This window comes from Anolis sagrei, chromosome 2, assembly GCF_037176765.1.
Source record: "Anolis sagrei isolate rAnoSag1 chromosome 2, rAnoSag1.mat, whole genome shotgun sequence".
In the NCBI taxonomy this organism is placed as follows: Eukaryota; Metazoa; Chordata; class Lepidosauria; order Squamata; family Dactyloidae; genus Anolis; species Anolis sagrei.
In genome coordinates, this window is record NC_090022.1 from 114450085 (window position 1) to 114463935 (window position 13851).

General features: G+C 37.3%; 1 protein-coding gene across 9 annotated transcripts in view; it reads left to right on the forward strand.

Moving 5' to 3' along the window:
* The window catches only part of SPAG9 (sperm associated antigen 9), a 92981-nt gene that overhangs the window by 1065 nt on the left and 78065 nt on the right, over positions 1–13851 (forward strand). For all 9 annotated transcript variants that reach the window (XM_060764796.2, XM_060764795.2, XM_060764802.2 and 6 more), the window contains exon 2: positions 7069–7189. In XM_060764796.2, coding sequence (XP_060620779.2) covers positions 7069–7189 — 121 coding nt within the window. The remainder of the gene's footprint in view (positions 1–7068; positions 7190–13851) is intronic.

Genomic DNA, 13851 nt, shown 5'->3' on the forward strand with positions numbered 1-13851 from the left:
ACTGTGGACATTCCACAGATATATAAACCTCACATGCATAGTTCCAACAGGCCCTCTCAATCTCTGAGGAGGCCTGTCATAGATGTGGGCGAAACCTCAGGACAGAATGCTTCTGGAACATTGCCATACAGCCTAGTAAATTCACAGCAACCCTCTGCAACTTTGTTTGCAACAGATTTTGGCCTCATAAGATCGAGAGAGACCTGGCCCTGCTTTTAAGAGAAGCCACGTCACAGAGCCGAGAGAAGCCTCCTTGCTCCTCGGACCCAGCCTAAGAGTTCGCACTGCCCCACCTTGGCCTGAGGGCATCATGTCTTGTGGGCCTGTCAGAGAGTTGGTAGGCTGCTAGGTTCAGATTTCTGGAGGAACACCTGGCTAAGAGGGGTCTGCTGGAAAAGTTCTGTTGATCTCTTTCAGGGCTTCTTTTCAGGAGCACCTGACGGGCTTTAGTGATTCGTAACTGTTACATGCAAACCATGCAGCATTAAGAAAAATAGAAAGGGATGCTTTGGTAGGGGTTGGTAATGTCTGGAATCAGGCAGCCTTCAGGGCTGACAACTTTTAACAAATCTGTCAAAGCAACAGGTAGTGTAAGAAGCATTCTTCATTGAAGTTCCAAAGTATTAAATACCAGTAGTAAGTGCCACATCATTAATTCAGTTTTTAATGTAACATTTGAGAACTATATCATGTACATTGAAAAATAAAATTATTACTGTCTGCATTGTCTATGTGTTGGGTCACAGCATTTTTAGAAATTGAGTAGATGTACCTTTTTTATAATATAGCTAATTTGAAGCAAATATGCAACACTTTAAGCCTGCTATTTTTCTCCTGCAGGACAAAAACCAGCTTGGCTGGTGGGAAGGTTTTGAATAAATAAATGGCAAGTGGAGAATGGATTAAGGAGTTTGTTACTCCCATAGCTCTTCAGGGCATCTTCTAGTTAAATAACACCCTATGCTGATGAAAAGAATCATACTATTTAGTGTTAGCCATAGCTTAGTCTTTGCCAGGGCACAAACTGGATGCATACAGTTCCAGTTTCAGTTGCTGCCACATCCAGTTTAATGTCCCTGGTGGTTGAATAAAAACCCTGACCAGCTGTTGAGCTCATATGCTTCTCACATGGTTTTTGTTTACTCTAAGTAATGCATTTTATAGGCCTGAAAGCAGAAGTAATATTTCCTTATTGTGGTGTAGTTAGTTTTGTTTTCAGTCTAGAAAAGAGAAGGAAATGTTCTGCATATGGTTCACACAAGGAAATTCCATAAATCTGGTTGTTCATTTAATGGTTCTGGTGTTTACAAATAGGAAATACTTTTCTAGATTTAGTGTGCCATATTGAAAATGAAAAAAAAAAATTGGCCTACATATCTCCTTTGACAGGTAGTAAAATGCCAAAACGTAACTAGATTAAAGTTCATAACTTAAGTAGCCTTCTCTATACTTTATTGATGAATTCACCAATGACTATGTTGTAGCTGCCTTTTTAGGTTCTATCTGCTCATTTGTAAACTTTTTTTTTCCGGTTGCAAGATGGCTTGTAAAATCTGTGACAGTTAAGGTTCATATATTTTAAAAACCATAAAGAAAAAAAGTGTTGCAATTAAACACATTAAACATAAAGCTGGTGATTATAATTACTGACTCTGCTTTCTTTGTTGTTCACCTTTGCCTATTTGCAAGCATTTCAAATTTATACTGGCAGTAAAATATGAATAATAATAATGATGATGATGATTTTATTTCTGTCCCATCTTTCTCCCTATAGGGACTCAAGGTGGCTAACAATACATGACACAACCCAATAAAATTTAAAACAAGGCAAATACATAAAAACAATTAAATATTTGTGTCATGGCTATAAGATTAAAATACAATAAAATATAATTAAAATTACATTTAAAGTTCAACATATCACCAAATCCCAAAAAGTCTCTAGGCCATGTCATTTTTTCCTGTTTTACTATTGTGTTATGTCATCATTATAGACGATTACTTGTGACAGAGTATGATTCGTCTTCCAAGAGTAAAGTCCGTAAGTGACTGTGAAAATTTAGTCTGAATCTGTATGGTCTTTTGCCTTGAGGACATCAATATCCAGATTTAAGGTTGTCACAACAAGTGTTTGCTTGACACTCCTTCCTCTTGGCACGTTTCTTCCTTTCATCCCCTATTTGTACCTCTTCAAAATCCATAGCATTATTGGTAACAGCTGGCCCCCAGTCAGAATTCTCTAGAGCAGTGGTTCTCAACCTGTGTCCCCAGGTGTTCTGGCCTTCAACTCCTAGAAATCCTAACAGCTGGTAAACTGGCTGGGATTTCTGGGAGTTGAAGGCCAAAAGACCTGGGGACACACGTTGAGAACCACGGCTCTAGAGCCAAGGCTTCCCAGTTCTCGTTGTTTATACCACATTTTTGTAAGTTAACTTTAAGCCCATGTTTAAATCTCTTTTGCTATCCACCAACATTCAGTTTTCCATTGTTGAGTTGAGAGTAAAGTAACTACTTTGGAAGACGTGATCGGGCATTCTGACAATTTGACAGTCCTGCAAAGTTGATGGCAGAGGATCATTGCTTCAGTGCTAGTGGTTTTTGCTTCTTCCAGAATGCTTATATGTGCAGGAGTTAGCATTGAGTGGACTTCTAGAAGGGAGAATAGTTGATAAACAGTAATGTTGGGTTTTGTCCTAAATGGAATTGCCCACTGTTGGGCTAATTTTTGCTTGCTTGTGCAGTCTTGATAGAAGCAAAAATCTATCCATTTTTGAGGTGTGCCTCTGCAACCTTTGGTACGAATGGAAAAACTATATCTGTATTGAGCAAAATTTGAAAATATGGTTGTGATATAGAGTATTAATATATTGTTATATGTCAGAAATAGCCATTGAAAACTTTTTTCAGTGGTGTCAGTTGTGCATCTTTTGGCACCTAGTGCATTATATTTACAACGATTTGTTGCTTACCCTTAGGACTCAACCAATCACATGCTTTGTATACAGAGGCCTGTGCATCATAACAAGGGTTTCAAAATATGTTGGGAAACATATTGGAGACCATGAGGTTACTGATACTTATAACAGTTGGACTGAGGAAAATGGGAAGATGTCTTGGAGAAATGTTGATTGTATATATTATTGTACAGTATGACACCAGTGTCCAAGAGGAATACAGTGCTTGCATGGAAACAAGAGACCTGGCTAATAGTGAGCTCTATAGAAATGAACAACTTCTGCCAGAAATTATTATAGAGTGAGCCTGGAGGACTTGGAAGATTCATAGATAGTATCCTTTCTAGGAACTTGCTAGATTCTTCAACGTGACACCATGATAATTTCTTATGGAACTATAACATAGACTTTCCTAGAAGACCTAGAAGATTCCTAGAGAGGACTTGTTTTGTCAGATGCAGGTAGGTGAAATCATGGACATCCATCCTACAGGTTGGGAGTTGTTAGCTGGCCCTGATTGTTTCTTGTCTGGATTTCCCCTGTTTTCTGAGCATTGTTTCTTATTCGCTGTCCTGATTTTAGATTTTTTTTAAAAAATACTGGTAGACAGATTTTGTTCATTTTCATGGTTTCTTCCTTTCTGTTGAAATTGTCCAGATGCTTATGGAGTTCATTGGTTTCTCTGTGTAGTCTGACATGGTGATTGTTAGAGTGGTCCAGCATTTCTGTGTTCTCAAATAATAAGCTGTGTTATCAAGTGCTCTGCTATGGCTAATTTCTCTGGTTGAATCAGTTTGCAGTGCCTTTCATGTTTCTTGTTTGGGTGCTGTGTTTAGTGGTCCCTATGTAGACTTTCCCACAGCTGCATGGTATACGGTAAACTCCTGCAGAGGTGAGATGATCTCTCTTGTCCTTAACTGAACATAGCAGAAGAAATGCAAGACCAAGAATAAGCCACAAGAGTAAAAATAAAGATCCACCCAGAGGAAAAGTATTCTTACTATACATCAAGGGAACCAGTGACTGCCTAGGGAAGCTGATGAAGAAACACAACCTACAAATTATCTACAGACCCAGGAAGAAAATTCAACAAATGCTACATTCAGCAAAGGACAAGAGGGATCCTCTCACCTCTGCAGGAGTCTACAGGATACCATGCAGCTGTGGACAAGTCTATATAGGGACCACCAAATGCATCATCGGCCAAATGTGAACATGAAAGGTACTGCAGGCTAAGTCAACCAGAGAAGTTAGCCATAGCAGAGCACCTGATGAACCAACCGGGACACAGCTTATTATTTGAGAACACAGAAATGCTGGACCACTTGAACAACCACGTCAGACTACACAGAGAAGCCATTGAAATTCATAAGCATGTGGACAATTTCAACAGAAAGGAGGAAACCATAAAAATGAACAAAATCTGTCCACCAGTATTAAAAAAACCTCTAAAATCAGGACAGTAAATAAAGAACAACACGCCATGAAAGCCTTTGACAACACACTGTCATAACATTACTTATGGAGAATTATGTTATGCATGCCTCAAAGTAACATAAACCTGCATTGTACCACTATAGAAATCATGTTTTGCTGTAATTTGTTGCCAAGAACCTACATGTTTGGTATTGGAAACAGCCTGTTAACAGAATAATTTTCTTTTGGCTGTGTTAGTTGATTTAATAGTTACGTAGACATATTTATAAGGGTTTATACAACAGCAAAACTAAGGCATATGATCTTTTATGCCTTGGGCTTTATTGGTCTTCGGAATTAAACAACTTTCATCACAGGCATACTGTTTGCTAGGAAGGAGGGAGGGTGGTTACCAGCTAGACAATAAACACATTTATATTAATAGAAATAGCAATTCAGGGAGGAGGAGCAGAGCTAATCTACTCTTGTTTTAAGGTCAAGGAGGTTTTTTTTAATGAGTGTTGCACTGCAGTGGGAAAAATGAGTTTTGGAAATAAAATGTGTTGACATCTTTCTTTGGTATAGATATACAAAGTTTTGAAATAGAGCTATCTATGCTAGAATGGTTACATTATAGGAGAATGCAAGATAGTAAACATAAGGTGACAATAGATTACACATGAGAATCAAGGAACCTAGCTTTTGTGTAATCAGTAGTAGAAATTTGGCCTCCTTAAATGTGTCAGATTACTGAGTTACTGGCTCCAAAAGACTGTAGATTGTGGTGATTAAAGAGATCACAGTTGCCTTTGATCTCCACAACTCTCTTGTGTATCTTTTTTCAGTTCTGAGTAAGTATTGGGCTCTGACTGCTGTAAATGAAAGCATATTTATTAAGTCCATTTTTCCTCTGCTGTGGTCCTGACATACCTACCTTCCCAAAATCTTTGTTAGCTTCTTCTGTCCATCTTCTAAAACCAGTGCCATTGTGGTCAGGTATCACCAAACATAACTGTTATTTGCTGCTGTATTATCAGTGGTTTGGATACGGTATGTGAATTGAATGTAGCTCTACTGAAATCAGTGGAACAGGGTAATTAGTTATGGTTGACTTCCCTCTGAAAAAAGTGAAATTCCATTAAGTTAGTTGGCCTGATTGGCTGGGGAATTTTGGGGGCTGTAATCTCAAACAGTAATTTTTACAATCTCTGGTCTATGTCCAGCCTAGGGTAATTTTTATTTACAGTATTGAGAAAGATGTCTTAGATATTTTTTCCCTTGGAGGTATTATCTGTGAAGTGAAGTGTATTGGCATCACCAGATCTCAGGTTATTACATTATTTTAACATTTTATCTTGCATAGTACTACTTACCTGTAATTGTAGCTTAATCTTATCACTATGCCACAAATTCTAGATAAATATTTGCATTAGTAATTACAAAGTATTACATGAGACACATTTACATGAGACACATAAAAGGAAAGAGTGGGAAAGAGTGAAATCTTTTAGTTGAATAGACTAATAATGGATTTAAAAAACATAGACTTTCACGTTGTACAGGTGTTCTTTCAGTTTAATGTTGTTTAAAAACTTGTATTCTCCACAAACTAATCTGATCAGGCTATTTCCATCGAAGATTGCTTAGACCAGTGATGATTTCTAAAAATGATTTTAGTGATTGCATGTGTTTGCATGTTTTAAAGAGTAGGTATAGAGTGTGCATCCTACTTTAAATCCTGTGGCTCCTTCCTTCAGATTTCTGGGGGTTGTAGTTTAGTGAGACTGAGGACCTCTCTGTCTGAGAATGTTAAAGCCCCGAACTACAAACCCTAGAATTCTGTAGGAGGCAGTCACGGGATTTAAAGCGAGCCATACACGCTTTTCCTACACTTTAAAATGCTTGTGTGATGAGGTCATAGAGATGGTTGTTGTTAAAAACAGCAACATATAAGTATGCAGTTTTCTTTTGTTGATTGATCACATAATATCTAGTGACATTCCACACCCCCGAATCACACTGTACCCTGACCACCTGTATTTTTCATACGGAAGAAGAACTATTGCGAGTTTGTGGGAACAAAGATATCAGTTTCTTCCAGCCTCCTGTCTTACATTGCACACAACTTTATCTGAAATCCAGCCTCTTGTCTTATAGCCTGAACGGCTGAGACATGATATTACATCTAGAATACTTCCTTTAAAGGTTTAAAAGTGATATTGCCGCCAAGGGATGCTGAGGTGATCTATGGGGGTGGTAGTAGCCTGGGGTGCAATTAGGGGGCATTGAATAAAAATAGGGGGTGAGATTGGGTGGGATGGAAACATAAAGAAGAGAAGATTTTTTTAAAAAAAAAACCCATAACCTTTTCATCTGTTATGTAAGATAGACTTAAAGTCTTAGTGGTTTCTTTGCTTTCCCTATGAACACACAAAATGCAAGTTATAACTGATCAGTGGTCAGGTGCACAGTCGGTTTTTAACCAGCAAGTGTTCTTTCTGTCTGTTTGCTTACTTTTTTTTTTTCCGGAAAAGGGGATGGAGGCTTAATCAATTTGGGAACCTGCCATAGAACACAAGAGTATGGAGAGAAATAATGTAATGTGCCTTCCCCTTGTACAGCTGGCTCATTTCAGAAAAAGTGGTAATATGTATCATTAAATATGCCTATGAGCTGATTTCTCTTTTCTATTTTGTAGAAATTTATTGAATTTGAAGATTCTCAAGAACAAGAAAAAAAAGACCTGCAGATCAGAGTGGAAACTTTGGAGTCACAAACTCGACAACTTGAACTGAAAGCAAAAAACTATGCTGATCAAAGTAAGTAGCAATACACCCATAGATTATAATTGGGCGATCATAGCATACCTTAGTCAACTTTCCCCATGTTTCTGTTTTATTTTTTTTAAAGTGCTTGATGGCTTTGGATCAAGATAGTTTACTAGTTGATATGATTTACTTTATTCATAAATGCATTCTATTTCTTTTACATTTACTGGTTGACCAGTTAAATTTGTTAAACTTGTTAAGAATTGTCTGTTAGTTCAATTACACTTTCCTATTTTTCTGTAAAATAACACAAATGTTCAAACACAAAATGTTCAAAAACATGATATAACATGCATATTGTTGACTTGGGGGGTGGGGGAGAGAACTTGATATATTAAGTTATCACAGTTGAAAGAGTCCTTCATCCAGTCTGCCACTAGCGTTTTGAAGCAGTATAATGCCAGAGGGAATATGTCATGTGACTTTTTCTGTTGTGGTTGGCTCTAAACCAGCTGACCACTAGAAAGTATCTTAACTGAAATTTCCCATCATTTCCTTGGAGGCATCTTTCAGGGAGTCAGAATTTAGGCAGGTTTAATAACATGTCTTAGATTTTTCTAACCAATCAAATGACAAGTAATTTTGGTTTTTAAAAAAACATTTAGAAAGAACATTTATGTCAAGGAGTTAAGGGGAAACTTTGATGCCATCATTTTCAAATAGAAAAGTGTTTAGTTAATATTTACTATGAATAGAATTCAAAGAGCCATTTAGACTCATGCAAGTGGCTTGTGTCTGACCAATAGAAATGTTTATTTTGTGCGGCAGACTTTTGAGTAATGTTACACACTTCTTTTTAATTTTATTATTCAAAAATAATTTGCCCAGTAGCATGAGGCTTATGCAGTGGGGTGGTGGTTTGAGAGAATAAAGTCTAAAATCTTGATAAAATTAGTTTTTTTTTTAGTTTCGTGAGTATTAGTCACAATGCTTTTATTTTTAAAACAACAGTTGTGAATAATTTGTTTCAGAATTGGCATGATAGTGATTATTATTATTGCACATTTCTTCTTGGAAATAATAGTCAAAATGTAATTTTGCAGGTTGGTTAGAGGTAGCACCCTGTTCCATTAGCCAAAGTGAATAGAGCATGTTACAGGGCTAAGATTTTATATTGGCTTCAGCTTTGATTAATGTTTACCATGGTAATACTGGTGTTGAGATAAAGCCTCAATTCCCTCTGTTTGACCAAAGAGTATATAAGAATACATATCTAAACAGACATGTTAGAATAGAGGTGAGAAATATGCTGGCCCCCATTCCAAGATGAGATTTATTTAGGTAAAGCCTGCCCAACCCCACAACAGCATGGTGTTGTGGTTCACTTTGACCTCTTGATCTCCTATCAAACTCCCAGAAAACATTCCAAAATACTTGATTTTTTTACAATAATAGGCAGTGGTGATCCATTGCCTCTGGTTTGGCCCAGACATATTGCGTCTCAGAAAGCAGTAGGGATGAAAAGTGGCTCCAGTGCTGGAGGAAGGAGGGACATGGTTAATTCATCAGGATTGGTTGATGTCTAAATTGGATAAATGATTAATTATATTTAAGTTTCTTTTAGTTATGATTTTTGTGATTAGTTATTCTTGATACTAGTTTTAGGGTTGTTTAGCTGTTTTTGAATAAACTATACCTAACAGAGGTGTTTTTTAAACATCAATTGCAGTATGTCTTCTAAGACTATTAGGTGCATTCTTTAATAGAAAACAGGAAAGGAGGAGGATGGAAACTGAGAGCAAGTCTATTTATTAGGACACTTCCTCTTAGATACAGCAGTGCTGCATGCTTACAGCTCTTGAAAATTATATTTTCACACAGACCATACTTTGTAGGATTTAGCATTTTTACTGTGGTGAGTTTTTCCAAAATGGACCTCTGAGTTTAGAATGCTGTTTGATACAGTAGAGAGCTTTGTAGTTTTCCCCTGAATTTTAAGAAAAGTTGTGAAGTTGTGCTTTTATTTAATTTATATCCCCTAATGTTATATATAAAAATATATTTCACTTTTTATAAATGGTTTTTAGAGTTAGATTGCCATTTTAAATTGAATCTGAAATTGACATTGTATTGCTAGAGTATAAGTTTAGAGAAAAAAAACACAATAGACCTCAAAGCACCATTTAGGACAATGCATGCTTTAAAGTGGAATTTGAGTTACATTTCTGGTACCACCTTGTAGTAGACTCTAGGATATGATATTATAGTGAGATGGCCATTTCTTGTATGACAGCCTGAAAGTCTTGTGTTGAAGGTTGAAGGCACCTAATTACAGGGCAGCGTTGTCTTTTGCTTTATATTTCTTGACAGCTGTCAGTTTTTACAATACTTAAACCTATTCTTATATGACCTATTTTTCAAAACATTGCAGTAGTTATTTATTTGCAGCATTAATGTCCGGCCCTTCTCACCCCGAAGGGGACTCAGGGCGGATCACAGAACACATACACGGCAAACATTCAGTGCAGTTAAACAGGACAGAAAGCAGGTAGAGGTATATGCCAGCATTTTCCCCAACTTTGGCATCTTGGAGGTTGTGCTTGGTTCCGGCCACATAGAGGGGTGTGTGTGCTGTCGATCCATCCTCTATGATAAAGAGCCCTTGATCACAGACGTCCTCCTTCCCTTGATTGCTGGCATTTTCTGGTATTTCCTTTTTATGGAGTCATAAAATAACTCCCCGCTTAAGCAGTCACAGCTGTTTTTGAATGGCTTAGGTGGACAGTGAGCTGGGCTGAAGGTCAGGTGTTCACCCCAACCCAGGCTTCAAACTGCCAACCTTTCAATTGGTGTAATCTATTGCGGCTGGTGATTAACCAGCTGTGCTAAAGCCCTGCCTTCAATAAGCTGTCTCGAGCTCAGGAGAGGTAGGATATATTCAAATGCAGTAATTTGGTTTGTAGATCCAGAAAATGAATTTCTTGCCTGTAAATGTTTAAAATGATGGGTTGGAGAAATCCCATGCTTAGTATTCCTTTATACATCACATTTATTTTCAAATTAGCCTGCATAGATTCTCATGGATGCAATTTTAAGGAATATTTATTCCAGCTATTCAAGACTTACTTTCTGTCACTGAAATTTGTATAGATCTTGTGTTTTTAAAGCTGTGATGTTACTTTGTCTGCTCAAACATATTTTTCACAGGATGAAGAACTAGGTATATGTAGTTCTTAGCTCTGATTCACCTTATCCATCAAATAATAATATTAATAATATTAATAATACATTTTATTTGTTACCTGCCTCAGTTGCTGGGCTAAAGATTGCATGCACAGTCCTCCAACCCAAAATTAGCATTTACTTTACAAGTGACAGTTTATATGTTTGATGGGTAAAGTTGCATCTCTTCCTTAAGGTGATCACATTTTTCAGAAGATCATCCATCTGAGAAAGGGTAGTTTTTTGGTAGGGCAGTTTTGTAATAGTCTGTAAGTTCACATTTCTTGGGACAGTGATATTCAGAAATAATTTCTTACCTCTTTCTTGCTGTGAATTTTTAAACTTTTTACCTCCTAGAGCATTATTAACTGTTATATTCAGTTAAAAGGTCATCTTAAACACTCACTTTGTCTTGTACTTTGCTCTCTTAAAGAAGTTGTATACAGGCAGTCCCCAAGTTACAAACATCCTATTTCCAAATGACTCATAGTTAAGAATGCGGGTGAGACAACAGGAAGTGAGAGAAATCTAGGAAGGAAAATTCACCCCTGAACGAGTTATCATGCGGGAAAAGCATCTCATCTGAACTTTATCGACAATCCTTGTTTCCACAACAAGACAATTTTTCAAAATCCAATTATCACAGGAACAGAAAGTGAGGTGAAGAAGAAATCTGCATGATCTATCATGTTTGTAACGTGGGGACTGCCTGTACTTTAAGTCTGAACAAACTATCAATTTTTTTATCACTTTATTTATACATCACACATGTCCTGTTGCAAGATTCATTGTATGTGTATTCTATCTTCAGAAAGCTCATTAGGCTTGATTTGGTAAATTTTTGGAGTTATACATACTGAGTTTGTGGCTATGTGTTGTTATGTCAGCTTCAATGTGGGATGATTCAACAGGTGAGAGACCTTCTAGGGTACTCATAATCAGCAACCTCTCTGGGGTCTTATCAGGACTGTAGCTAACTCTTGAGTCACTCTAAGGGGCAGGGCAGTGGGGAATTAGTTAAAATAAGATTGGCAATTTACTGAAGTCACAAGCATGTAATTTTCTTGATGTATTTGAACCTTGTTTTGATATAAATGTATATTTGTTTTGGGATTTGGGGGGTTGGGTATTTACTTATGTTTGTTGTATAGCATTGAATGTTTGTTGATTTTGTTGTTCCTTCTGGGAGATATGACAATATATAAATAAAGTTTTATTATTATTTATTATTGTTGAACGTCTGTTGGATTCAAGGCAGTACTAAATTATTTATTTAGAAAATGTTTATCGTACCTTTCCCAGACTCAGAAGATGTATATTCAATAAATAATGCATCATAATGTAAATGAGGAATTTCTGCTATGTGTACTGTGAAACTCTGCATATTAACTACCCAAAGATCTTGTTCCGCTGCTTTTTCCCCCAGTTAGTTTATTACTAGGTTGTTTGAAGCTGTTTATGGCCAACTGTAAAGTGATATTCCAGCTTTGCTGAATTTCTTGAACATGTCCAGCTTTATTGGGAGTTAGACATGCCCTGGGAACTACATAATAATTTTGAAATAAAAAAATATATACCTTTCTCCAAATTGCTTAAAAACAGCTAATATCCACTGATGCTTGTTATATTTGTTTGTTATGATAAGCCTGTGAACCCTGATTGATTGTCACCAAGATGAATACAGCTTATTTTGTTTCACTGGGCAGCTCCTGAGTGACCAAACTAACCAGAAATCAGGTATTTGCTGTTCGATCTAAACCCGGACTCCTACTTTGTTGCTCTGAATCAAGTCAGGAGTTGTATACCAGGAATGAGACCAAATACTGCTTCAGAATCCTGGCTTGTAAGGGTACAGTAGCCTATGAGCCTGGATTTGGACATCATACTAAGATTTTAATTTTAGATTTGTTCAGCTGCTTATCTTGTGACCTGTAAAGACTAGTTTGCAGTTTTCTCACAAACACCATGGTCCTCCACAATCTTGTCTCACCATTCTGTACAAATGCAGCTATTACTTGAATTAGCTGCTCACAGCCCACTTGTGATACAGGATTGATGAGTAGGGGGTCACAGTAGATGTTCATGCTACTTGAGCATTAGGGAGAGCTGGTGCTGATGTCATTTGCTCAATTTGCTAGGCTTCGGCAGCAGAAAGGGGTTTATCATTACTGAAAAACCCCCATGTTCTTATTGATGATCTTTGTTTTGAAATGACTCAAAACATCTTTAACTGAGGAGCAGGATAGCAATGAATTAAACAAATAAATACACATTTATTTATTTATTTACAGTATTTATATTCCGCCCTTCTCACCCCACAGGGGATTCAGGGCAGATTACAATGTACATGGCAAACATTAAATGCCATAGACACACAACATATATAGACACACACACACAGGCTATTTAACATTCCAGCTTTTGATGAGGGTATTCTGGCCACCAGGGGAGCTGTTGCTTCACTGTCCATTTATGACACTGATGGAGTACTTCCTTATTCTTTTGCTTGCTTGCTGGAGATGTTATGGTTTTGTAGATTAGTTAAATTAGCCTCCCCACATAAGCGGTACCTAAATTTCATACTTAACAGATGCAACTGTCTTTCGGGCTGCAAAGGTTGACAGCAAGCTACACAGATGGTCGGAAGCTCACTCCGACCCAGGTTGGCTTCGAACTCATAACCTTTTGGTCAGTAGTGATCTTAATGCAACTGACTCCCACCCAGTTGTGCCACAGTCCTGGTGCATATTCTGACACAAAGACATGGATGTTTGCTTATTTGTTCTGACATTGGCAAACTGTGCAATACATTTTAGAAGAAGAATGAAGATTCTTAGTCAGAGGGAAAAGCAAAAATATGACAATAAATTTAATTACAGGGAAATAAAATAAAGAAACTCTTTCCACAGCTGTCACTAATGACTCAGGTTGGAGTATCTTTGAGTAGATTCAGTGGGGTTTTTTTTTTAGTCTCTTTAATGTTCTGTAAACATGTGTGTTATTTGTCCAGTGTACACAAAAACAAGTCTCAGGATGACCATTATTCTTCTCTTGAAGTTTTTTTCTGTGGAAGGGAGTAACGCAGGGACTCTGTTGCTCTCCCTCAGGCAGTTGAAGTAAGAAGATGCTTCACATCTGTTTCCCACTTCTCATTTCATTTGATGAAGAGCTTTAACCAGCTCTGAAAGTATGCTTTGCTTGTTGCACCATCTGTTGTTATAGTCAGACCAAGAAAAGGATGAACCATGTAGTTGCCTTTTTGGATTTCTTTTTTTTTTTTTTGGGGGGGGGGGGTAGGCGGGTACATGGGAGTATATGTATGCAACCAGTTCCCATCCAAAGTTTCTTGAGGAAATAACAAATGCTTGTTGTTTACTTGTAAGGAAGGAAGTATTAAATTACCAGCATTCCTGAACATTAACCATGCAAGCTGAGACTTCTGGGAGTTAAAACCCCAAAAACTTGAAGGACCAAAGAAAGTGAGAACCCTG